Source organism: Lipotes vexillifer, unplaced genomic scaffold (genome assembly GCF_000442215.2).
Source record: "Lipotes vexillifer unplaced genomic scaffold, Lipotes_vexillifer_v1.1 scaffold329, whole genome shotgun sequence".
Classification (NCBI taxonomy): domain Eukaryota; kingdom Metazoa; phylum Chordata; class Mammalia; order Artiodactyla; family Lipotidae; genus Lipotes; species Lipotes vexillifer.
In genome coordinates, this window is record NW_006774067.1 from 4954667 (window position 1) to 4982305 (window position 27639).

General features: G+C 35.3%; 1 protein-coding gene across 2 annotated transcripts in view; it reads right to left on the minus strand.

The window, feature by feature from the left end:
* Window positions 1-27639, minus strand: part of TBC1D15 (TBC1 domain family member 15) — a 69579-nt gene that overhangs the window by 16828 nt on the left and 25112 nt on the right. Inside the window, exons 4-12 of one of the 2 annotated variants that reach the window (XM_007448771.1) lie at window positions 25524-25662; window positions 20524-20734; window positions 13263-13365; window positions 12235-12285; window positions 11727-11924; window positions 10540-10668; window positions 9453-9556; window positions 8386-8480; window positions 3581-3697 (exon numbers count right to left, since the gene is read on the minus strand). In XM_007448771.1, the coding sequence (XP_007448833.1) occupies window positions 3581-3697; window positions 8386-8480; window positions 9453-9556; window positions 10540-10668; window positions 11727-11924; window positions 12235-12285; window positions 13263-13365; window positions 20524-20734; window positions 25524-25662 (1147 nt within the window). The remainder of the gene's footprint in view (window positions 1-3580; window positions 3698-8385; window positions 8481-9452; window positions 9557-10539; window positions 10669-11726; window positions 11925-12234; window positions 12286-13262; window positions 13366-20523; window positions 20735-25523; window positions 25663-27639) is intronic. The other variant, XM_007448772.1, reaches the window with a different exon arrangement.

A 27639-nucleotide genomic window follows, 5' to 3' on the forward strand; every position in this document is an offset into this window, starting at 1 on the left:
GAGTACCGCTTTCCTGGGTCTGACCACATATAGTCTGTAAGAGAAATATTTCAAAGCATGCTGTTCGAAAGACTTACAAAGCACCTTTCCTCTGGGGGGGGAAAAGTGCTTTATTATAAAGTTATAATGAATAAAAATTTCTAAGAAGCTAATTTAATCCTTTAAGCCTTCAGCTTTCATACGGGATCACTACCATAACGTTTTAGTTAAAGCAAGCAGTCAAATTAATCTTCATATTCTTGTTGCTTTTAATCTATTTTATTTTATACATGATGTTCTTTGGGGTATGTCATGAGTTGTGGGTGTGGAATTAATGTATAAATTCCTTTTAATTAAAGAAAGATTAAAGCTGTTTAAATTAGCATTCAGTGATGCTCAAATTCTGCACTAGTGCTGACTGATGTACACCTTAATCAGCACTACTACAATTTCTGAAGTAGCTCCCCAAAATTATTTTCATAGCAAAGTTGTTTCAGTGTGGAGGTGTGAGAAATGAACTCCTTACCATCCTAGTGTACATAAAGAGAAAAGAAAAATTTCATCTATATACAGGTGAACATTCCAGGTTAACTGAAGCTTATTCAGTTATTAGAGGATCAATTTTATTTTTTTAAATCTTAAGAGGTGGAAATCATTTTTTTTTTACCCAGACACTCTCCCGCCTTCTTACATACAGTATTTTGAGTATAATTTAACCTTTTACTGCTTATTCAAGATCAGATTACGAACATACACCATAAAAAAAAAAAAAAAAATTCCTGGGTCTGACCACATATAGTCTGTAACAGAAATATTTCAAAGCATGCTGTTCGAAAGACTTACAAAGCACCTTTCCTCTGGGGGGGGAAAAGTGCTTTATTATAAAGTTATAATGAATAAAAATTTCTAAGAAGCTAATTTAATCCTTTAAGCCTTCAGCTTTCATACGGGATCACTACCATAACGTTTTAGTTAAAGCAAGCAGTCAAATTAATCTTCATATTCTTGTTGCTTTTAATCTATTTTATTTTATACATGATGTTCTTTGGGGTATGTCATGAGTTGTGGGTGTGGAATTAATGTATAAATTCCTTTTAATTAAAGAAAGATTAAAGCTGTTTAAATTAGCATTCAGTGATGCTCAAATTCTGCACTAGTGCTGACTGATGTACACCTTAATCAGCACTACTACAATTTCTGAAGTAGCTCCCCAAAATTATTTTCATAGCAAAGTTGTTTCAGTGTGGAGGTGTGAGAAATGAACTCCTTACCATCCTAGTGTACATAAAGAGAAAAGAAAAATTTCATCTATATACAGGTGAACATTCCAGGTTAACTGAAGCTTATTCAGTTATTAGAGGATCAATTTTATTTTTTTAAATCTTAAGAGGTGGAAATCATTTTTTTTTTAACCAGACACTCTCCCGCCTTCTTACATACAGTATTTTGAGTATAATTTAACCTTTTACTGCTTATTCAAGATCAGATTACGAACATACACCAAAAAAAAAAAAAAAAAAAAAGATACCTCCCATAGAAACAACTTAGACATAGTGTCTGCACTAATTAAAAATTACTCTTCCTTGAGTTCTTCTATCTGCTTTTGTTAATTTTTATCTTCTTCTTCACTATTAATGAAACTATATTCAACACAAATACACCTACACCTCATCTATGGGCTAAGAAGCCAAACAACTCAATAGGAAAGAATCAACTATAAGAGTAAATTTACAGCCCGGATTACTTTGCTATGAGTAAAAAGCAAGAAATTTGGTCCAGTGCTTTATGAAAACTACCCTGGCTTCTCCCAAGGCCAGAGTTCTTAATAAAATCCCTGGGTATGTTTCAAATAACTTAAAGTATTTGACTGGAAAGAATGCAGGGTTAATACAGACAAATGGAAACAGCAATTTATCCAAATAGCTGGTCTGGGACTCAGTTCCTGAAAAAAACTGAGCATTCAGGAACTCCTTCTGAGAATATGCATTAATTCCTATCTCAAAATTACCAACTGAGAGTACAGGGCAATGCCTCTTGTTCCCTAGGACGACAGCCCTATTCCCCACAGTGTTTAACAGAAACTAAAATGGCAATGGGTCAGGGTGCTGAATGTGTAGAGGTAAGAATGCCAGGCTGAAATAAAGACCTGGGTCTCTACCCCCAGTCCAATATGTACTACTTGTACAACCCTGAGTCACAGTCTAAATCAATATAACTTTACTTTATAAAGTGGGGATTATTTCCCCACTTCTTCAAAAGGTTTCTAATAGAATCAAAATTGAAATCAAAATTAAGTAATAACAGCACTCTGTAACCTGAGAAGCACTCTACTAATATTTTCAACAATCCAATTTGAGGCTCACTATAGGTGTGATAGACAGGACTGGCTACATCTCACATTTTAAAGAGAAATCTGTGATATTCAACTACTGTCACCAGAGGCTGATGCCTCAAGATCCACAACAGAGTTTACATCTTCCCCTAACTTACATATAAGACTCCAAAAGGAATTCACATAGATACAAACAGTGACGAAAATGTACCCATAATTCAAGTTTCATTTGGGTTTAATATGACAAATACCCAATTACCTGCCCCCAAAGATGTCTCAAGCTCTATTAAGGTAATCTGGAAAACATCTACTTTCACTATCCTCTACTGGGGAGTCACTAACATCAGTAGGTAACTCAAACTTTTCCATTCTTTATACTTATTTACAGGTTGATGCTAAGGGAATTTATTGGTCCTTTAAAGAAACAGCTCAAGTTCTCTTGTCCCTTAAAATATTGGTTCCTTAGGCTTTCTATCCCTTAGCATCACTTCCCCATGCAATCCTCCCCACTCCCACCACCAACCCCAGTCTTTCCAACCCATTCTTGGTAGAAAACAGACTAACCAAGAGAAGAGAGTTAAGCTCCACACGCCCTAGATAATTATCTGCACCATTTGTCTATAATATCAAATCAGCATTTTTCTTCACAAGGGATAAAGCCTATCAAAAAAAGGTTCCCAAACTTTCTCAATTCACAGTACCCTTAGTGCCTCAGGAATTGTTTTCCAAGGCATCCCTGGGCTCAAAAATATTACTAACAATTTCCATTTATTAAACAGATCCAAACAACTTAATTAATATTTACATCCTATTTAACTTAGCACCTGTTGGGCACTACACTACTCAAACCTTGGAATCCAGTTGGATGCCACCATCCTCATCTATTTTCACACAGTACTTGCTTATCATAGCAAGGCCAAAAACTCTGCTTTGTAAAGATATAACTTCATCAGAAGGAGTCTGGTGATCTAATGATGAAACCCTGAACTATTCCACTTAGTAGTTAGAGCAGTGTCCTACAGATGTCACTATATTTCCCTCAAATATTTAAAATATCCCACATTGTCCCCATGAGTTTGCTGCAGCAACCCAGTGCTCCTTGGTGCACAATTTGGGAACCACAGCCTTTTAAGTTTCCAGTCCCCTGTGGAACACCCCTATAAAAACTAGGCCACAGAACTATTTACATGTGCCTAACAGGTTAATAAATTTAAATTCTAAAATAAACATACATAATATTTTAAATTAGGATGTTAGAGGAGAACTTACCTAAATCAAAATCATACATACAGTAGGTCATCAAAATGTCATGAAGCAAAATCAACCCTGGATTATCTTGGCCTTCATAAAACTTGTTTGTTCGATCTGTTCTGTTAACATCTTTTTCTGAGGAAGAAAATCATCACATATTTGAAAACCTTTAGAATAACAGATTTTTATAAAGCTCACATCTCACAAGTACAGAGTTATTCTTCTTGTTATTAATCTTACTCTCTTGCTAAGCTTTTAAAATGAAAAAATTCATCAAATTCCATTTCAGATATGCAATAAAGTAACATTTTGGAATTTTTTTCCAAAGTCAGTCAACCTCCTCTTGGGTATATTTTAAAATATTTTTCAATTTTTATCTAAACATAGAAATCTTTTAATTGAATAGCAGGAAATACATTCAATTAATTAAAACCAACACCAAGTAATAGTTCACATTAGTTAGCAATAAAAATGCCAGTCATGGGCTTCCCTGGTGGCCCAGTGGTTAAGAATCTACCTGCCAGTGCAGGAGACATGGGTTTGAGCCCTGGTCCTGGAAGATCCCACATGCCATGGAGCAACTAAGCCCGTGCGCCACAACTATTGAGCCTGCACCCTAGAGCCCGTGAGCCACAACTACTGAAGCCTGAGCGCCTAAAGCCTGTGCTCTGCAACAAGAGAAGCCACCACAATGAGAAGCCCACGCACCGCAATGAAGAGTAGCCCCTGCTCGCTGCAACTGGAGAAAGCCCGTGCAGCAACGAAGACCCAAAGCAGCCAAAAATAAATAAATAAAATAAATTTATATATATTTTAAAAAATGCCAGTCATGAATACATGTGATAGGCAGTATTATTTGAAAACAGTAATGAAAAAAGTTACTATGCAATCAAGTGTAATCAAAGAGATTTGTTTCATTCATAATTGCTTCATTCATTATGAGAAGTACTGTCAACTTCTTTGTCATGTTCCATAATCATCTTTAGGACAAATTACTTCTTCATTCTCATATATACATTATTCAGTTTACATATAAAATAAATAAATAAATAGTTTACATATAAAGTAAGCAATCTATTTTAATTTTGAAAAAAAAGAAAATCCACATTTTTCTGGAAATAATTTTAAGACATTAAAAACAGTTTTAGAAACATCACCAAGAGTGTATCTCAAGTTGTACTGACAATTCAATTAACAAACACTGATACCTGCTAGATGCATCTTGTTGTGAAAGACTTTACAACTAAAAAGGCATTCCCCAAACTTCAATCCCTCAGTAAATTATGAAAAAATAATTTAAAGAAATTTAAAGTGATTAATTTACTCTATAATCAATTTTGTTTAAAAGTTATAACTGTCCTCTCCCCCCATTAAATTTAATAATCTGAAAACATTCTCAATAATTGTTGTGAAGAGATGAGGCGGTACTTTACAACAAAGCAGAATCTAACATGACATGAGTTTAGATTCTATAAGGGCATTTTAAAAATCAGCAGGACAATATTCTAGCTTTTTGTTGAGCTATCTTGAAATAGCTTAATAAATACAAATATAGCATGTATCTATAGAATTGTGAATACATTTTTCAAACAAAGAAAAGCAATACCAAAAAAATCATGCTATAAATGTCAAATTTTATTTAAAAACACCAAAATGTTTCATTCTCATATCATAGTTGATAGAGGTACATGATAAGTTATTTTTTATTAACTCAAGCACAATTTACATTGTGACTGATATAGAATATCTGCCTTAATAGGCGTTTTAAACACAGTTAAAAAGTTATTTGTGCCCTCATGAACTATCTGTCTCTCTTTCCTCTTGTACAGTTATTTAGTACTGACATGCCAGGCAGAAAACAAAAAGGTATCAACAATGATATAAAGGGACTTCCCTGGTGGTGCATGGTTAAGAATCCGCCTGCCAATACAGGGGACACGGGTTTGATCCCTGGTCCAGGAAGATCCCACATGCCATGGAGCAACTAAGCCCGTTCGCCACAACTACTGAGCCTGCGCTCTAGAACCAGGGAGCCACAACTACTGAAGCCTGTGCGCCTAGAGCCCGTATGGTAGCTCTATTTTCAGTTTTTTGAGGGACCTCCATACTGTTTTCCATAGTGGCTGCACCAATTTACATTCCCACCAACAGTGTACAAGGGTTCCCTTTTCTCCACATCCTCACCAACATTTGTTAGTTGTGGTCTTTTTGATGATGGTCTGTCAGGTATGAGGTAGTATCACACTGTGGCTTTGATTTGCATTTCTCTAATGGTTAGCAATGTTGAGCATCTTTTCACGTGCCTGTTGGCCATCTGTATGTCTTCTTTGGAAAAATGTCTACTCAGGTATTCTGCCCATTTTTTAATTGGTTGCCTGGTTTTTTTGAGCTGTTTATATATTTTGGATATTAACCACTTATCAATCCCATCATTTACAAATATTTTCTCCCATTCAGTAGGTTGTCTTTTCATTTTGTCAATGGTTTCCTTTGCTGTGCAAAAGCTTTCAAGTTTAATTAGGTCCCACTTGTTTATTTTTGCTTTAGTTTCCTTTGCCTTAGGAGACAGATTCAAAAAAATATTGCTACAATTTATGTCAAAGAGTACTCTGCTTATGTTCTCTTCTAGGAATTTTTATGATTTCACACCTTACATTTAGGTATTTAATCCATTTTGAGTTTATTTTTGTATATGCTATGAGGAAATGTTCTAATCTCTTTGTAGCTCTCCAGTTTTCCCAGCACCATTTATTGAAGAGACTGTCTTTTCTCCACTGTATATTCTTGCCTCTTTTGTTGTAGATTAACTGACCGTAAGTGCATGGGTTTGTTTCTGGGCTCTCTATACTGTTCCACTGATCTATGTGTCTGTTTCTGTGCCAGTACCATGCTGTTTCAATAACTGTAGCTTTGTAGTATAGTCCGAAGTCAGAGAGCATAATACCTCCAGCTTTATTCTTTTTTCTCAAGATTGCTTTGGCATTTTGGGGTCTTCTGTAGTTCCACATTAATTTTAGGATTATTTGTTCTAGTTTTGTGGAAAAATGTCATACATTTTCAACCTCTTCTCGCTCTCTCCTCCTTCTGGGACCCCCATAATGCAAATGTTGGTATACTTCATGTTGTCCCAGTGGTCCCTTAAATTGTTCTCATTTTTTAAATTTGTTTTTCTTTTTGCTGTTCTGATTGGATGATTTCCATTATCCTATCTTCCAGACCACTTATGTGTTCTTCTATGTCAGCCAGTCTGCTATTAATTCCTTCTAGGGTGTTTTTCATTTCAGTCACTGTATTCTTCAGTTCTGATTCTTTTTTTATATTTTCTAGCTCTGTGTTAAAATTCTCACTATGTTCATCTATTACTTTCCTTACTTCAGTTAGCATTCTTATTACTAATACTTTGAATTCTTTATCTGGTAAATTGTTTATTTCTATTTCATGACTATTTTCAGGGGTTTTCTCTTACTCTTTCGACTGAGACAAATTCCTGTGTTTTCTCATTTTGCTTAACTTTCACCTAATTTCATAGAGAAATCGTTTAAGGGTGTCATTATGTGGGAGAACTCCTATACAGTTGGCGTGTGCCCAGTGGCTTTGGAGGGAGAGCTGGATTTGACTTGAACATGGGTCACATCTTTCCTGAAAGCATGCTGGTAGCTATCACCTTGGTAGGAGGTGTGGTTGGAGATGAAGGGCCTAGGGCCAGAGCCAGGTGTGACCTGGGGCTTCCCCTCTGCTTAGTGGCTGTCACCTCCCTTTCAGGGCCAGGGCCAGGTCCAAGCTCGCTTCCTCCCCTCGGAGTGTGCACCCCCATGTATCTCCTCCACTGGGAACAGTGCTGGAACAGGAAGGGCTGGTGTGGGCATTCTGAGTGTGTAGGGGCATGGGCTATGGTGGTCCAGCAAGGGTCAGACATTCACACTGCTTCTGATGTTCCGCCTGTGTAAGTGCCAGTAATGGCTGCCCCCACCCTGCTCATATGCTGCTTCAGGTCTGAGCTGATCTTCCAAGCGGGGCTGGGGTGTTTGCTTAGCTCAAGCCAGGGTGTGCATTGGGGTGGTCACAGAAAACCAACCAGCCACTTGTACAGTCTTCAATCCACCCTCTCCACCCTGCCTCAGGAGCAAGAAAGCATGTGCACATTCCTCAAGAGCAGAGTCCAGGCTTCCCACAGCCCTCCTGTTAGACTCACAGCTCTCCAACCAGCCAAGAGGGCTTGTCTTCCCTCTGCTGGACCCCAGGACTGGGGTGCCCCATATGTGGCTCAGACCACTCATTCCCCAAGGAGGCTCTCCACCCACGTAATCTCCCTTTTCCTCTGAGTCTCCTCCCAGGGACACAGGTCCCAACCTCATCACTTCTCTTTCCTTCCCACTCAATATCGTGTGTTATCTTTCTTACTGTACAGGAGTCTTTTTGCCAGTCTCCAGTTAGTTTTCAGTGAGAATTGTTCCACGTGTAGATGATTTCTGATGTGTTTGCGGGGGAAGGTGAGCTCTACATCCTCTACTCCACCATCTTGATCTCCTCCTCTCTGAGAGAAAGTTTTATAACCTTTATTATCTGGCCCAAGTTTACAACAATGTCAGCTTTCTTGGAGGGCTAGAGAGCCAGATAGAGGCTTTGCAGCTAGAAAGAGTGCCCAAATCACATTCTGAAGGCTGCCCTAGGAGGTTCTAGGTATTTCTGTGGTAAGAATCTTTGCCACAGCCTCTGATTTTTCATTTGGGCCCTAACTCTGTAGTATATACCTGCATTTCTTAAATCTTATCAACACTTCCATGCAACCCTCTCATGCATTTTCAAAATTAAGAAAAAATTACCAATAAGACTTCTATAATCTCTTAACCTCGAATTTCTCTTCTCCTGTTCCTCGCTGACAGATTTCCACTGTAGTTTCATTCTGAAGTATTCATCACTATAGAAAACAATTTTATACCAAAAAAGGTTATTTGAACACCTAAAAAACAAATTTAATGTATCAAAGCATTTATGGTGCTAGTGAGATGTAAATTTATAAATACGATAGTGAAATGTTTAAAGTTATAATCAAAGGAAAAATAAAATAACCTTATACATGTCATAAACTTTATTTAAATTACTAGAATAATTTAGGTATGATTTTAAGGAAACATTTACTTCAGTCCTTAATATCAGAACTAAAATTATTCCAGTCATTAAATACTTTAGCCACTAAAGTTTCCAAATAATTACAAATCTATGAGATTTTTTTTTAAATGTGACATAAGAGTACCATTTTCCAACCAGTTTACTACAGAAACTTGTTGATGTGAAAATGTCTTAGAAGGACTGGCAAACATGTTGAAAAGAGAAAGGATTGTCTGAATTTGAATACACACATAATGACTGAAAGTGAGCTTTAAATAAAAGGTTAGACTGACAAACTGGGAATAAGTATACCTGGGAAGTTGGTCTGTGTTTCTTTTCAAGTCTGATAATTACTTAAAAATAGAAACACATTTCCAAAAAAAAAAAGGCCAGTTTATGTTATAAGAGCACCAGGAAAATAATTTAAAGGTAATTAACCTAAATAGCAAATACACTTATGAGCCATTTTTATAATTTCATAATAAATTGTAAAATTGAATCAAGATAAATGAGATATATTTTAAAATCTATATCTTAGTATGCTTAAAATGTTTATACAAAGGGACTAGAATTTTTTTACCATCATTCTATATATTCACCAATGTAACTGCAATGAAGTCCCTCTAATAAGTGTTTCTGGTTTGAAATTAACTACAGTGCTCACAATATTTAAATTAAAAAGATGAAAATAAAAATATGTACCATTACCCTAGTCTATTCCACTTTATATGGATGAGTAACTTGGATTTCTTTAATGAGCACACAAAAGACCATTACTTACGTTTTTTGTTTTTGTAATTGAGTTCTTTCCTCTTTGGTACTGTCCCAAGGAAAATAACCCAGAAGAAATTTCCATGCTTGTTTTCTCAACACATGACTAAGTCCCTGAAGAAAACATGCATATTAAACACATTTGTAAAAAATGAATGCAATACTTTAAGTTCACAAAACTTGCACATAAACAGAAAAACTACTATTTAAGAGATAGTTTTATATAGGCATACGTCATTTTATTGCACTTTGCTTTACTGCACTTCTCAGGTATTGCATGTTTTATTAAATTGAAGGTCTGTGACAACCCTGTGCCAAACAAGTCTACCAGTGCCATTTTTATAACAGCGTTTGCTCACTTCATGTCCCCACGTCACAGTTTGGTAATTCTCGCAATATTTCAAACTTTTTCTTTACTATCATATTTGATATGGTGATCTGTGATCAGTGATCTTAGATGTTATTGTTATTATTATTTTTTGTTTTGTATCTTTTTAATTAAAATACATATGCTGTTTTCTTAGACATGACGCTATTGCACACTTAATCGACTTAATACAGTATAGTGCAAAGATAATTTTCATATGCACTGGGAAATCAAAAAATGTGAGTAACTCGCTTATTTGCAATATTCACTTTACTGCAGTAGTCTGTAACCGAACCCACAATACCTCCGAGGTATGCCTGTACATAAAAATAACTCAACTCAGTAAAAACTACCTTGTTTTTGACTTCCAGATTCTGAAGATGTAATAAGCAGCTGCCAGAAAGCATAAACAATGAAGAGTAGACTGTATAGCAGACAGTGGAACTGATTAGTCTTTCTAAACCCAATCCTTACTAGATAAGGGAACTACCACTGAGGAACACAAATGCCTCCTTCATATAACCCACAGAACTTCAAGTAAGAAAGAATACCCTTCCATAGGCTTAATGGTATATCCCTCCAACCCAACCCTCAGGGACATCACAAACACCTCACTCTGTCCTACATGGATTTTAAGGCAACAATCATCAAAAAAGGAGTTCATCTCTCCCACCTCTCAAAAGAAAAAGAAAACTTGAACACCAACAGTTTAAAATACTAAAGTAATTACCCCTCTAAATATCATCTGCTTCATATTATCTACATTTAAAATTCTTCCTTCAGAATCAGTGTTCTTAGTCCATTCTTCCAATGATACTGGCTCTCTCCTTTGAACAACAGGTCGTTCGCCCAAATCAATCTAAAATAAAAAGATAAGCAATAAAGAGTACACCTTTAACAAGTGAAATGAAATCAAGGTATATAGAAACTAAAACTAAAATACTATTACTCAGACTAAGTGCTAACATTTCTAATATTTTCCCTTAGTTTCCAATGTTTAGTTTATAAACTGCAATAGCATTCCATACATTTTACCCTCCTACTAAACACACAAATAACTGGGTTATAAATTCAGAAACAAAAAAACATTTGTTGTTTTGGGTTTCAATTACATAAGTACAGAACATTCAACACAAATTCTAAAACAGACCCTTCACACTAAATGGTATGCTATATTATTAAAAAAGAGTATTATTCCATTAATCATATTTAAAATTAGCTTTTCTTCCAATCTAAAATTTGTAGCTCTCAGAATTGATTCATGATCCATTAGCTCTACTTGGCATTTTCTACAGGTTTTCATTCAATTAACAGATGTTGGTAATTTTAAAGTGCCATTTCCAAGATAAGCCCTTTAATTAAGTACTACAATTTAGATATTTTATAATGTTCTAACTATGTGCAGCCTAGAATTGTAGCAAATTCAAGTCTTGTTGAGCATATATAAAGATTTGCCATAATTCAAGGCCAAAATCCATCTTACTTAAAAAAGAAAAGATTCACATAGGAATAAAAGCCCACTAGTAGTGTCCTGACTAGCTGCCTGTGCAGAGTGTCTGAGAAAACAAAAATTAGCAACAGAACTAGGGGCAACATGCAAGGCTTACTATTTACTCACTGCTATACACTCAATGAAACAAAAACCTGTTCATTATTATCAAAAGGTAATCAAAGAAAAGAGATCCAACACTGATGACAGAGAAGTATAAGTAGTAGTTGATGAAGAAGAAACCAGGAATTTGGTGGCAGGACAAGCATTAGTTGTTAGATATATTAGTGAGCAAAAGTTCTAAAGGATTGTGAGAAAGAGGCAGATATGACCAAAATTGAGTTTCTGTTTCTATAACATTCAGTACACTTTAAAAAGCATTTCTCCTGCTAAAATACAAGAGCTATATTAATATAAAGTCCACTCACTCTTGTGATGACTTCAAATCCTGGTTCTTCTTGCTGATTTATCTTTAAACCTGGAATAGCATCACTAAGAAAATCTGCCATCTCTGAAGGTGGTCGTTGATGTGCAGAAGGATCGCTGCCTCTTAAACTATCAAAAATGTAGTTTGTGACTTTGGAAAATCCTACCATAGTGGCTGTATAAGGGTCCTTTTTAATCTTCTATGCAGTAGAAAGAAAAATATTGGCAAAATTAATTCCGATAAAGAATAAAAATACCTCATGACAGGCAAAAGGGCAAAGGTTTTTAAAGGGGGGGGGGAAATCAGAACTAAAACAGAGCATTCTAAGATTATTATAAAATTTTATTTTTTTCTGGGAAGAAAAATTTAAATTTTCTAAGCCAATTTTTTCATTTGGTTAAAACAGTACATTAAATAGCAAGCTAATGCTACTGATTGAATTGCAGATAAACACATGATTTGCAGGCTTCATTCAATCTGCACACACCAGAAATATCTGCAGTGCTTACTTTCCACTGATGGACGGCCCACAACAGCTTTCTTCTCTCTAACAGTCCTGCCTTCACAGAAAAAAATATTTCTTGAAGTGGGTAGTACCACACTAGTCTAACACAAAATATTTGATAGCTAAGTTTAAACGCTCACAATATTTAAATATTAGCTGACATTTTAATCTAATTATATAACTGGTGAATCATGCCAACAAGAGTAATTTGTTCTGGACAGTGCTGTCCTAGAAAAGTTTTTCTACTGCTAGAGTTACTTCTAAATCCCAAACTGCCTGCTTATTCATATTTAGCAAAAATAGTTACTTCTTAAAGGTCTATCTTTAAAATGATTATTTTCACAATAAGAAAAACAGTTCCCTCACTTTTTATTTTAATCAGTATTTAGCTCTTTTGTCCTCCTTCGTAAAAAGTTCCCTCTTTATCTTCAGAACCAAAAAGAGATACCATGTGGGACAAAGAAGCACTCAAACATTTGTTGAATGAATAAGTGAATAAATGAATGAGTAACCAAAAACGTCATTAGTTTACATAGTAACCTGAGTGAAAAATAAATTATCTTTATTTCTGCCTGTGTTAAGGGCACATTTTTAGCCAAATGCAAGAATATACTCAAATACTTTAAGAGGAATTAGACTAAACTGACCCCAAATGAACCAACTTAAACATACAATAAAAATTCAAACCAGAGTTTTGCATAAGCTTATCAGTGATTAATTCGAAGTGGCTTACCCAGTGACTTTTCACCTAATCAGTGCAAGCTATGATAATAAAAATCTGATGTCCAATTTCAATTATGATAAAGGGGAAAATTGCTGTAAGAGTAATTAAGAACCAAGGAAGCTTCTGAGTCTTACAAATAATATGACACATATTCTTTCCATAAAATTACAGAGAATAGTTCCATAAGGTTTACACATGCAGACACTTGCCTCATTCTGTATAATCTCTGAGAAAGTGAGAGGTAGGATGCATATAAAATAATGCGGTCAGACAAACAGATTAATGTAAGATAGACTAAAGAAACATACTTGTATTATACCATATGCTGGTTCATCAAGAAGATTTTCAAAAGACTGTGAAAGACTCTTATTCTGACAATTCACAAGAAGTGTTCTTTTGTCTTGCGGAGATCTGTAAGAAAAAGAAGGGATTTGTAGAAAACAGTAGCACTCCGCATCAGTGACTACCTAAATAATTACTAATGCACAGTTATTTTTCTGTAACAACAACAACAAAAAACCTTAAATGTCCAGTTCTAGAAGTGTTTCCCATTAATTCAATATTAGCAAGTACTTAGTAACTATCTTAAGTGAGTTCCAAAACTACATGAAACATTAAATATTAAATTAAAAAATATAAAAGGGATGAAGTATATTTTTATTCTAGGAAAAGCCAAGAGGACTAAATTATAATGAACCCAAACTTTTGTTTAGAATTATAGTAGAAAATTCTTACAAATATATCTTCCATTATAAGAATATATCTTCTCTTATAAAGAAAGTTGAAACACACTTTAGGATTCATCAGTATATATAATATGTACACTACAGGAAAATGTCCTATTTTGAAATGGTTTCCAACTTCACTCCACAGCTTGGTAGTACTGCAATATAAGATGTTAAAAATACAAGATACAATGTCTTAATTATTTGTTAAAGATCATTAATTATGCTAACCATTACTATAAACACACATGATTGTAACGTACAGTTCAGGTACAGTATATTTTTAGTTCTTGCTTATTGAGCTCCGGATATGTTTTTCTCCACACTTCCTAATAACTACAGAATAAACAAAATGCTTTCCAAATAGACATCTAATTTGAAGTAATCAAATGAATTATCCAGTTTTTTTTCTGTTCAAAAAGTTTTATAATTTAGTAAGTCAGCTGTAATAAATCCACAACTTTTGTGTTTAAAAACAAAAATTAAATGCATTATTTTGCTGCTACTTCTAGTTTATTATAAATGTTTGAGATAAGAACTTTAATAACAGTTATCTCTTCTCAATTCTAACATAACAGGATGCAACAGCAATGCTGGGGGGATATGAAATCCAAAACAGGATCTTATTCTTACTTAGATACAGCACTCGATCATCAAAGACAATAGTAGCTGAATAAGCCCCTTAGCTTCTTAAAAGAGCTAAGGTTGAGTCATTTGAAGTAGGAAGAAAATAACTTTTTAAACGTTCAATGTTCATTAATCACCATTTTTCTGAACATGTTCTGGGGGTCATGCTTATCAACATGAAGACCTATAGGTTCTCACAAGGCATTTTTTAATAATAGGTCAACTTGTAAACATAGCACCAGAAAAAGAAAAGTAACTAGTATAAAAACATATTTTTTTCCTAACACAGTGCTGCTGGTGCTATGGTTATTATTTTTTGTTTCTAAAAATAGATTAAGTCAAATTTTTTCTTTAAACTACAAATAAAAAAATGATCATGAAAGTCAAAACACTGGCTATACATGCTGAAGGGGAACACATATGCAACCTTCAGTTATCTGTGCCCAGCCAATTATTATGGCTTCAGATCTAAAACTATGGTCACAAAGCTGGAGATGGGAAGAAGAAATGACTGCTCAACCAACAAAGAACCACAGATACTTTTTTAAAAAGGAAGGATTTCTTTTTTTTAATACCTAATGCTCTGTGATGAGGGGCTGGGGGAAGTCACATTAGACTTGGCTGACACTGAAGAAATCAACAAAACATTTTTTTAAAGTATACCAGTAAGAGGACAGGTAATAATGTTGCTAAGAACTTCAGAGCTCACCAAAAGGAGGACTGGCATTCCAGAATATTGTTACATTTCCACCTGCCAGGTTACCACACTGATTTAATCTGGGAAGATTAAATATTATATTTATATATTCTGGGGATATTATGGATTCTGGGAAGTTAATCACTCATGACAACATTATTCAAGGCTTTCAAAAACTCATTGCAGCAGTTAAGATAGAACTTTTAATGATGCTAACATCAGCAATTCTATTAGATCCTACTAAAGGGCTTAAAGAAAACCATTGTCTAATATCACAACTACAGACACATAACTACTAAAAATTCAGAAGTACTTTGGAGTGAGCCTCTCCCAAAAGCTTCAGAATTCAGAAATTATAACAGTTGAAGAATTTTTGTGCACTGAGATGTAACAGTAACTATTTTATATTGCCACCGAGAAGACCAATATGGAAAGCTGAAGAAATAAATTATCATTGCAAAAGATATAAAGCCAAAAAGGTTAATAAAAAATAAAAAGTACAGAATATTTATAAAACTATATAGTTTATTCCCATCCATATAATTTATACATATATATGTGTGTGTATGTGTATGTATATATTTATGTGTGTGTGGATATATGTATCTCACAAAGGGAATAAATGAGGGTCTAGGACCTAATCTCATAAATGACTGGTGCTATAAGATGATACAACCAACTTGGCTTTTTAAGGACATATTTTACTGCTTGAATATTTATGTATTAGTTTTAAAATGGCCCAATATATAAAATAATTTTAACAGAACCAATAACTTTCATTCATATCCTAGCAACCAACTTGGTTCCAGAAATGTAACAAAAATGTATCTGTGGCTCATTCTCTTACCCAACTGAATACCATGTTCTAAATGGTGATAAGTCAAAGAACACTAAAGAATATCAATGAATAGGACAATTTGTTTATCCCAGTAGGTAAGAAAACCATTTGAGAAATAATAAGCCTCAAGAAGCTGGCCTATTTTGCACTGACTAATCTAGTTAATGAGACTGAAAGAAGGAACTGTGCATAGTTACCCAACCTTTACCTTGATCTTTCAAGGCTGCACATCCCTAGCAAATCTGCAATTTCTGTTTGTCTGTATGGTAAGACCCTTAATTCATTACAGGGAGTGTTAGGAAGACATCATGGCCACAGATGCAAGCCACATTCTTCAATTTAGGTTAATCAGAGAAAAAAAGATAATGTGGTCTGAATCTCCCTCTACTGATGTTTTGAACTCAGAAAACACAAGAAGGATGACCCAGAAACAGAGTGGCTGGGATCCCAGCGAAGCTGCTGACACCAAGGTTTTCCTGGTCTACCCTTCTTCTGCCGGTCTCCACAGCAATCTGCGACCATAGGAACATGACTCTGGAAGTACCATTTTGCTTAGGATAACTGCTCCAGAGACAGGAAATGATACCTAATAAAGTAAAAAATGGGGGATATTTGGGACTTTTCATTTCTTTGGACTTAACTGTGAATTCCATATATTTAGATCATAAGTAATGAACATAAAAAACAAGAACCTTTAACATCTCCCTAAGAATCTGATAATGGAAGATGGTTTATACAAATATGGGATTTATTTTTATACTGGTGACTGTTTATCTGGAATATCTATATTCTACCACCTGGACTCAGCATATATGACACAATGCAGTTGGGCATAATTTATGATGGGAAAGAGAATGGGGGAATGCTTATTTTCTGCCTAGTGTACAGAGGGGCCTTGAGGATAAAATATTTGATGTACTATTCTTACACATTTCAGACTATTCAGGGGGCAAAGAATAAACTGGCCCCTCAGTATCACAGGAGAATACACAATGGAGAAGTGGCTGGTACTAAGGATGAAGCTTTTAAAGCTCACTTTACACAGCTATCTCCCCCCCAGAAACAACCACATCCTTGGTTGACCATAAATGTGATTAAGGCTAGTGGGAAGAGAGGAAACAAAGTGTAGGAAGTCAGACTACTCTGCTAGGTTCTTCTCTTTGACCACATCATTAAAGGCTATAATTAATCACATGCTTAGAATCTATCCCATTATATCCTCTTCTTAGTTAATCTCATTCTCTCTCAGAGCTTCAATTACTACTAACACACACACACACACATACACACAAACCTACATATTATCCTATTATATGCTCTCATCGTGCTATATCTCTGATTCATAGCACTTATTACAGCTGAAAACTTATGATTATTTGTATAAGCGATCTTTTCCTTTTCTGGAATAGTACACACTCCATGAAGACAGACACCATATCTTTTTTGATTAAGTGCTCCTTTCCAGCACTTAGTATGATGTCTAGAACATAGTGGGTCCTCAAAAAAAAAATACTTGTTGAATGAAAAAGTAGAGAGAGGGGAATACCATTCCCATGGCTTCTTATTTCCAGGTGGAAATATGCACTCCTATTAAAGAAAATCTTCACAGGGACACATCTGACTGCTGAGATCAGGAAAGAGTAAGGTGCATGCATGGCATAACCCCTTCCAGGCTCTCTTTATCTCTTGGATCTACCTGCCAACAGAGAAGGTGGTTTCTAGTCTGCTCTCATTCATGTCATAAGTGGTCTGCCCTCACTAGGGAGACCTGTGGTTGTCCAAAAATGATAACTGGATGACTTCAACATTAATTTGGGCTGAATTATTATGATGCTACATATCTAAGCCTCACCAATACAGAAAAGGAAACATAGTTTCACTAACAACCTTCATGAAAACATCACCAACACATATTTAAGGTACATATTCTCTTATAAGCACCTAAGTAATTGTTGAGTCTATCCTTGAACCCATCCAGGACAGAAAACTCTCTGCCTCATGAGGTAATTCCTTGTAATTTCTACCCCTCGAGCTATTTCCTTCTAATTTATCTCTGGAGTCATACAAAACAAATCCAGTCTATTTCTTTTAACAATCCTTTTGAAATTATTTGTAAAACTGATAAGTACCATGCCATTTATTCATTCAACTAAGATTTACTGAACAAATGTGCCAGGCACTCTGGCTAGGAATTTAGGAGAAAGTGTAAACAAGATAGATGCAATCCCTGCCTTTATGGGCTTATACTCTAGAGGAAAACGTAACAGAAATAGACAGACAATGATTTTATTCTATTAAGGGCCATGAAGGAAGCAAACAAGAGAATGAGAAAGCAAAAAGGAATGGGGGTGGGAACCTACATTAAAGGGGAGACTAAGCATCCAGAAAAGTCCTTCTGAGGGAGTGACATTAAACTGAGACCTCAGGGATAAGAAAGGGAGAAGAGTATTCTAGACAAATAAACACATATAGGACCCTAAGACAAGAAAGAGTTCAGGGCATTTCAGGAACTGAAAGAAAACCATGTGGCTAGAATATAGAAGAGAATGGCATGAGATGAGGTTTAAGAAATAAACACAGCTAAGATAGGGCAGGCCCTCACCGACCATAGTAAGAAGCTTGGGTGTTTTTTTTGTTTTGTTTTGTTTTTTTTGCGGTACGCGGGCCTCTCACTGTTGTGGCCTCTCCCATTTGCGGAGCACAGGCTCCGGACGCGCAGGCTCAGCGGCCATGGCTCACGGGCCCAGCCGCTCCGCGGCATGTGGGATCCTCCCGGACCGGGGCACGAACCCGTGTCCCCCGCATCGGCAGGCGGACTCTCAACCACTGCGCCACCAGGGAAGCCCAGCTTGGGTTTTACTTAATGGTTCACCACAACTCCTTCAAGTTAAATCGCCACATCCCCACGTTTTTCATACCATTTTGATCCCTCTCATTACACTAGCCATCTTTCTCCACGTAGTAATAGTTAGTCTAACACATCTAAAATGCAGTGTTTAAAACTAAGCGTAGTTCTCCAAAATATGATCTTATCAGTAAAGAGTAGAGAGAGACTACCACTTCATTCTAGATTCTATGCTTTAATCAACAGTCTCAGAATGAATGAGCTCTTTTGTAAAACAGTTACATCACAACACTGATTGATACTGAGCTTGCTATGATGCTGAGACCCCCAAGTCTTTAACAGCTGCTATTTATTCAACAGCCAAGCCTTATGCCCCAGTCATGATAAATGCTCCTCCTGAAATCTACTTAACCCCATAGGTGGAAGCCTAATCACAGCTTCTCACTTCAAGATCCAAGACCCACATACTACCAACCAGATCTGACTTTACGATTACAGGTACTAATCAGCATGCCTAATGCCAGCCAGAGGTGGTCAACATGGTAAGGGAAGAGAATTTCATGCCAAAAAACAGTTAATATCTTTCAACTTTTGCATTACTCTTAGCTTTATATAATCTACATTTAGGCATGACATTACTCTATTAAAGTGAGGACATTATTAATGAAGTTAACAAGCATCCCTACGATTCCCCAAACTAAAAATCTCAACTTCTCCCTTTTCTCCTCCACATATCCAATCAATCACAAACTCTAACACTAAATATTCCTCCAACACTTCTTTCTTGTCACTCCCCTAGTTCATGCTACTACAAGCTCATCTAGATGACTGGAACAACCTACTAACATGATTTACAAGATCCTTCATGCTCTGGCCTTTACTCAGCTCTTTGGCTTCATCTTTAAATCTTGTACCCTCCCTTCCCCCACTATGCAGACCTGTGATACTGAACTACTCTGTTCTGTGATTACATCGTGTTTTATATACCTCCCTCTATCTAAAACATCTGTCTAAATATCTCCTTCCCTTTCATGCTAAAGTTCACACATTTGTCAAGTCTCAACCTAGATGTTACCTCCTCCAGAAAGTCTACCCTGACCCCTACCCAACCCCCAGTCTGAATGAAGTATACTTCCTCCCTTCCTTGTACTTCCTCTATCTTATTTCTTGAGTTTATTGCTATTTACTGGTCAGCATCCTTCACAAGACCATAAACTCTCAGATATCCAAGAACATGCCTGTTTTGTTCACTACTAAATATCAAACAACCAGCACAGTGCTCAGAACTTGATAGATACCACAATTGTATCTGCTGAGAGTGAAAGCGAGAAAGAGTATGTGTGTACAAATGCACATGGGTAAATAAACGGAAGACACAAGATTTCTGGAAAGTGAGAAAGCCCTAACTTCCACACTTACAATAATTTTATTTAGATTTGCCTGACTTAAATTTGTAACATTACAAATGAAACTTTATGCTTAACAGAAACTACATAATAAAAGATAAAATTGGTAAATATATAATCCATAAATTATGGATTTAATACACATTCAAATGTATATTAAATACACATGTGTATTTAATGTGTATTAAAATACTGAACCATTCTTTTCTTTAAAACACTAATAAGGTGATAAGTTGCAGTTCCAAATTACTAAAATGGCAAAATTTTATTCAGTCACTCATCCAAAGTAGTCAATATTCCAGAAAAAACAAAGCTGCTTTAGCCCTAATATGCACATAGGTCACTGATACACAATGACAAGTAAAAATAGTTTGCCTTGGGACCAACACAACAATCCGGTTTTGATAAGTAGGAAATAATTTGATACTTACTCACACAATACCACATATTTTTCAAGAGAGTCAATCAGTAGTTTGCTATCTCCTTGATGAAAGTGCAGAGCAGGGAGAACGACGTCATCCTTTAGACAGAATACCAAATACGACCAGCCCATACCCTCTTTGTTTTGCTTGATTGATTTCAGGTCTGTCAAACTGAACAGGAATGACCATTTGCTTTTCCCATTTCTATGACTTGGAGCATCTTAAAAACAAGAAAGTGGGGCAAAATATTTTTGTTCACCTTTTTAAAAGGTACTGACAGCACTCTTCATGACTGCCTAACAGATATTTGCTGAACCTAGGGAACAACTACAGCACTGATATTACCATGGCTTCCACCTGTATTAGAAATGGCTACATACATTTTCTTAAAAGAATAGGTTTTAAAATAATTATCTTACTGTATACAAACTGAAAATAATACTATCCTTATTTAAAATATCAGCTTTGCCCCAAAATGATCATGGCTTTGGAAGCAAGCAGGCCAGACTCAAACTGCAGCACCACCATCTTACTAACTGAATGATTTGGGGCAAATAATTGAATCTCTCTGAGCCTCAGTTTCTTCATCTGTAAAATGGAGATAATTATACTTACCTCCCAATGTTATTCTAAGAATTAAAAGAGATAATACTTGTCAACTAATGAGTACAGTGCCAAGTATATAGTAAATATTCAATAAATACTCATCTTTTCCACTTCCCTCAAATACAAATGGCATGATGCATTTGGAGAGGCATTTATAACAAAAAAACAAAAAACAAAAACAAAACCAACCTTTATTCCTCACTTCCTTTTGGAATTATTTTTACTAGATTACATTGAGTGAAGGTAAAAGTATACCAGTATAAAAAGGGGGGAAAGTGGGGGTGCGTGGGATGAACTGGGAGATTGGGATTGACATATATGCACTATTGATACTATGTATAAAATAGATAACTAATGAGAACCTACTGTATAGCTCAAGGAACTCTACTCAGTGCTCTGTGGTGACCTAAATGGGAAAGAAATCCAAAAAAAAGGGGACATAATGTGTACGTATAGCCGATTCACTTTGCTATACAGTAGAAACTAACACAACACTGTAAAGCAACTATACTCCAATAAAAATTAATTTTAAAAAAAAGTAACATTAGAGTGAGTACACAGACATTTGCAAAAACCCAAAGAACAGTGGGGAATTGAGGATGAAAAGGTAACTAAGTTGTGAATGCTTCAAAGAGAATGAATACATTCAAACTTCCTGCTAAATCAACCTTCTACTAAATTAAGACCTCAGTTCAAACTATAGCTATGTAAAATAAAGCATTTCCTAGTGTGTGTGGGCTGTTTACAGAAGCTTAAAATCCTAGGTTTGTGAATAATATTTCAACTGATAACAAGCAATGTAAAGATTATCTATTTAAAAAAAAATTTAAAGAACAAGGGAAAAAAGTTATCTAATACTTATATTTAATTTCTAATCTAAAAATGTTATTTTACTTGAACATTTTAACGCAGACTTAGGCATGTCATGTCTCTGAAATTTTAAAAGACCTTTTCTCTTATGTTATTTCCTAAGAAGTGTCATATTATCCTGTTATTGAAAATCTTTATTAATTCCATCCCAACACTATCAATTCCACAAAGATAAACTGCATAGATAATATCTGCTTATAGAACTTACTCAAAGGGTAGATCAGTCAGTACTGACCTGCATGTATGTCACCTTCCTATATAGTCAGAACACCATCACCTCCATCACCTCCAACAAAATCTCCTAAACTGACACAGAAACCTACAGCTTACAGACACCTCTACCTGCAAGGAATGCAGACACCATTACTCTTTCATGGACACTAACAAGTTATCATTTGAAACAAAGTCCAGAAAGGCTAAGTAACTTATCTATGCAGTGCCCTGCCTACTTCCACACCGGTTCATATGGTGAACTCATATCTAAGGCTGATACCAGATTAAGTACCACATGCTCACTTTACGACACATCATGTTTCCCTGCAATTTATATTATAGAGCTCATAACACCATTACAAACTAATATCAAAGTGAGAACAATTCTAGAATTCCAACATTTTATGAATCACTTAAGTGTGAATGCACCTGATACATACTACTAGATTATCTGCAAAGGATACATACTACTAGATTATCTACAAAGACCAAAAATATTTTCACAGCAAAACAGCAATGAAAAACCAGATACGACTTTTTATCTTAAATTCCACAAAAAGTACTTAATCAAAGTAATGCAAGAAAATCATATGAAGAATATTAAATAATATATGCAGGCATATCAGAAGTTTGTGCATATTCAAATGTAAAAATTTTACACAGATTTTTCCCTTGTTAATGGAAGAGACACACATTACATATTAAATACAAAAGAAAATTCCTCACACATTTCCTCACTTAAAGCTCTGATAAACAATGAGACAAACATTACAAGTCAATCCCAGAAGTCCCTTTTCTAGAGTATAAGCTTCATGAGAACAAGAACTTAATTCTGTTCACAGCTATATCCCCAGTGCCTAGAAGAGTGACTAGCAGATAGTAGGTAGTCAAAGATGTGTTATATAAATGAATAATCTACTAACCAAGTCAACAGAAAAGTAATCTGCAGTTTGGTCTACCAATATTAGCTAACCAGAACTAGAAATTGTTACAAAGGAAAACTAACAGAATCCAACAGTTAACTCAAAATTTCCTTCTTTCTCCTTAAAGAAAGGTAAATAAAGCTAATTAGTTCTGATGAACTTACTGTGTTACCCAATATATGTAAAAAATAACTGCAACACACTGACGTGGGAAAAATGGCCATAACAGCAAAAAAGTAAACAAAACAATTCAGTAAGTCTCCATATGTATTGAACAGAATTAACAGCAATGACATGACATTTTATCTGAATGGGTTTCCAGAACATCACGGCAGTCTGCTGTACTGGGAAGATATATTTTCAAAACATTTGATCTAATATATAAAAACAAAGACTTAGCAGTATATTTAAGAAATATAAAGTTTAAAAAGTCTTCAATAGTTAATTTTTTTAAAGGTTTGTCCCCATTTTGCTCTGTGAATCACAAAAAAGGTAAAAAGTTTAAAAATGTGAAGTTTATAATAATAAATAAAAATTTTATTTGAAAAAATGCTTTTCAAAAATGTAAAAAATTATGGCAGAAATTTAAATTCTGAAACATCAAGCTTAGAAAATGTCTTCTTTAAGAAGGAGTTTTGATGAAATATGATTGGATGAGGTAGATAGTCTAGGATAAGATGGGGTGGAATGGGATGAGACGAAACAGTAAATGTACTCCATTAACTCCTTGTTCTGTTAAATATGTGCATGTGTATGCACACTGGGACATACTGTGCAATGTGTTTCTTACTGCTATCATAAAATTTTTTAAACAGTGGAGAAAAGAAAGAAAAGGAAATGTGTCCTTAACTTTTAATAATTACTAAATAAAGGCTCTTTACAAGGCATAATGCAATACCAAGATACATAAGCAGTATTTAGATCTGTGGGTTTTTTGCTAAGCTACGCAGCTACACAGAGGTTCTCAACTCTGCACACTAAAATAACCAGGAGAGCTTTTGAAAAATACAGAAAAATAGGGATGCCCAGGCTCCATCTCCAGAGTGTGATTTAATTTGCTGAATGAAACCCAGACACCGGTACTTTTTTCAAAAGCCTAACTTCCCCATGTGATCTCAATGTGCAGCCAGTTAAAAACCATTCATCTAAAAAGACCTTTATTGTCAGATTATGCTTTTCTCAAACATGTAATGCTTCTTTTATGAAATTCTGAAAACTCACTCCTTTTGCTCATTTCTGTAACCTTTTTCATTTTCAAGGATTTAACAATATTAGGCAAACAAAAAATAGCAATTCACATAAACCAATCCTGAAGATCCAGTCTAGAGAAGTTAAAAATCCCTCACATGTCAAATATACTAAAATCCTGTGGTTTTATCCTTCCTTAACATTTCTGCATTGTTCTGGTTAAGAACCTTCCCTAGAATGGGAATGCAAAACAACAACAAAAAGACATATATGCATGAGCTGACTGTTACCGAAAGTCTGTGACTTACTATTTCTTAATTGCCACTGTTCCCAAGAAATGATACAGTACAAAGTATAACTACTGTATGAGAATGATTCCCCAGGCCATACATGAAAATCAATTTTACTTAGTAACAATGCTATATAAACGTAGCAATACATATTCTAGTCAATTTAGGCTAGACTTTTTGAATCTGGTAAATGCGGATAAATCCTAAACTGAGATCAAAATCACTGAAAGATAAAATATCCTATCCTATCCTATAAAACACAAAGATATCAATAGAAAAAAAATTTAACTCTATACAGTGTTTAATATTTTTTAAAGAGATCACAAATAGGCTGGCCACATCACAGGTGGGCTAGCTAGATCATATCTGGGGTAGTATACGTGTTCTATCAGATTGCTAGGTTGGCTCTTTTCTGTTATCTACATGTAGGTAGTCACCACACAGCAAACATAAATTTAATGTATATATAAAGGAGGACAGATGCGGAACATATACAAAGGGGAGTTGCAATGAGCTGTGAAGATACCAGTAAACACTGAAATTAGAACGGCATGGTTTAGTGGTATACTTCACCTCCCCCTGGTGCTTTAGGATGAAATAACATGATTTTTTTTTTTATTCTACTGGATTAAGAAAAATGTGCATGAGAGATAGCCAAAGTAATTTTTTTAAGTGTTTCTATTTTCTGCCATTAATAACTACAAAACAGAACAAGTATTTTTAAAGCCTTTTTATGAGGTCACAACCAACAAAGCAACAAAAAGATGAAAAAGGAATATAAATAAAATGGGAATTATACATATTAACCAAAGCACCAACTCATCCTTCTTCTAAGAAACATTAAAGGATTTTCTTTGCACTTTTGTTTATATTATATAGTAGCAAATCAGTTTAAGATTTCAAACGATTTAATTCATACCTCCATTGGTATGTGGTTTCTTTTTAAATGAAATTGTATTAACCATGTCCCACTCTGCTTCGTAACTGTTCAGATGTTCCAGTCCTCGATGAGCTCTTTCTTTTGGGGCCTGGGTCCATTCCACGACTGAACTGGAGTCCTAAAATAATTATAACATATAAAATATTTAGGGACTAAGACTAGAATTTCATTTCAATCAATAATGTCTTCTCAGCTTCTATATAAATTAAGTTTGTAGGCTGTGGCAGATATCTCTGGTGGGAAAGCCGAACACTATTTCCTATCCTTTTCTCCCTTGCTCAGCTGACCAAAAAGACAAGAAAACCTTGCCCAGATTCTCCTGCAGTCAGGGTTGCCAATGAAATATAAGCATAAGTCAACAGTAGGGCCTTGGAAATGCTTTTGCTTTCCTAATAAAAGCTCCATCCCATTTTCCCTATTTCCTGCTTTTGATATAGCTATGCTGCCTAAAAACATAATAGCCACCTTATAATCATAAAGACAAACACTGCAAATAGCTCCAAACCTCCAGGCTTCTGGTTATTTAAGGAACATACCCAATGGTGGTTACTTATTTAAACCACCATTGGTTGCACATGTCTCTTAATCAAAATTAGCTAAAAGCTACAAATACCATATCTACATGTTCAGTTCTAAGGAACTTTCTATTTTAAAAGAGAATAAAACCAAAAGTCTAAAATGCTATGTTAATAATCTGACTATATCAAAAAGTTTAACTTCTATTCAACAAAAGATACCACACATAAGTTAAAGATAAGCAAAACTGTGTGAAAATGTTTCCAAAACATATGGAAGATGACAGAAAAACATCCAGAATACAACAACAACTCCTAGCAATTTACTGAGAAATCAACAAACATCAAAAGAGAAAAATAAGGAAATGGTATGAACAAGCAAATCAAAGAAGAAATATGAAGTGACAAACAAAGGAAGATGTCCAACTTCAGAAACAATCCAAGAAAAGCAGGTAAAGATGAATTTAAATTTTTCTGGCCCATTCAATTAAAAAATAAAAATATGGAAGACAGTGTGAGGAAATGCTGTATCTCACACTGTTGATGACAGTGCTAATTAGTACTGACTCAAATGTACAACTGAGTCATATTTATTAAAATTCAAAATATGCATGTGTTTTACAATAACTTCTCATCTACTTTAGAGAAATACTCACACATGTATACAAAGAGGCAGATACAAGAATTTTCATCACAGAATTGTTTGTAAAAGTGAAAAGCTGAATATATCTTATCATCCATCAATGAAGGAATAAGTAAATAAACTAGCAGGTAGCCAATGAAATGCTAGGCAGAAGTTTAAAGACTGATATCTGTTCATGTGTATATATGTTCAATATGTAATAGTAAATAAAACAAAGTTAAGAAACAATGTATGCAGTATAACAACTACATGGAACATATGTAATTAGAAACACACTAGAGAAAACCAGGGATGAATGAATGAATGGATGGATGGATGGATGGATAGATAGATATGATAGGAAATGTGTACCGATAAAAGTCTGGAAAGATATACATTAAACAGGGACAGGGTTCTAGTCAAGCAGGACTTCAACTTTCTATTATTTGAATTTTTACAACAAGAATGTATTCGTGTATTGCTAGTGTGTAATTCCTTTTAAAAATGGAAAAAGGGGGCTTCCCTGGTGGCACAGTGGTTGAGAGTCCGCCTGCTGATGCAGGGGACGCAGGTTCGTGCCCCAGTCCGGGAAGATCCCACATGCCGCGGAGCAGCTGGGCCCGTGAGCCATGGCCGCTGAGCCTGCGCGTCCGGAGCCTGTGCTCCGCAACGGGAGAGGCCACAACAGTGAGAGGTCCACGTACCGCCAAAAAAAAAAAGGAAAAAGGAAGATTTATAGGAACAGGAATATATTATAAACAAAAGAAATTAATAAGAAATAGAAACAGACTGAAGAATAGGGGGAAAAGCTGAATGAATGAAGTTATAAAGTGGAGTGTTTTTTCCTCCAAGTCCTTCCTCTGATGTCATTTCTCAGGGAGCCCTCCTCGTTTGCCCAATTTAAAAAGATGCAACCCTTACCACCATCACTACCAACTTTCCCATCAATAGTAGGGAA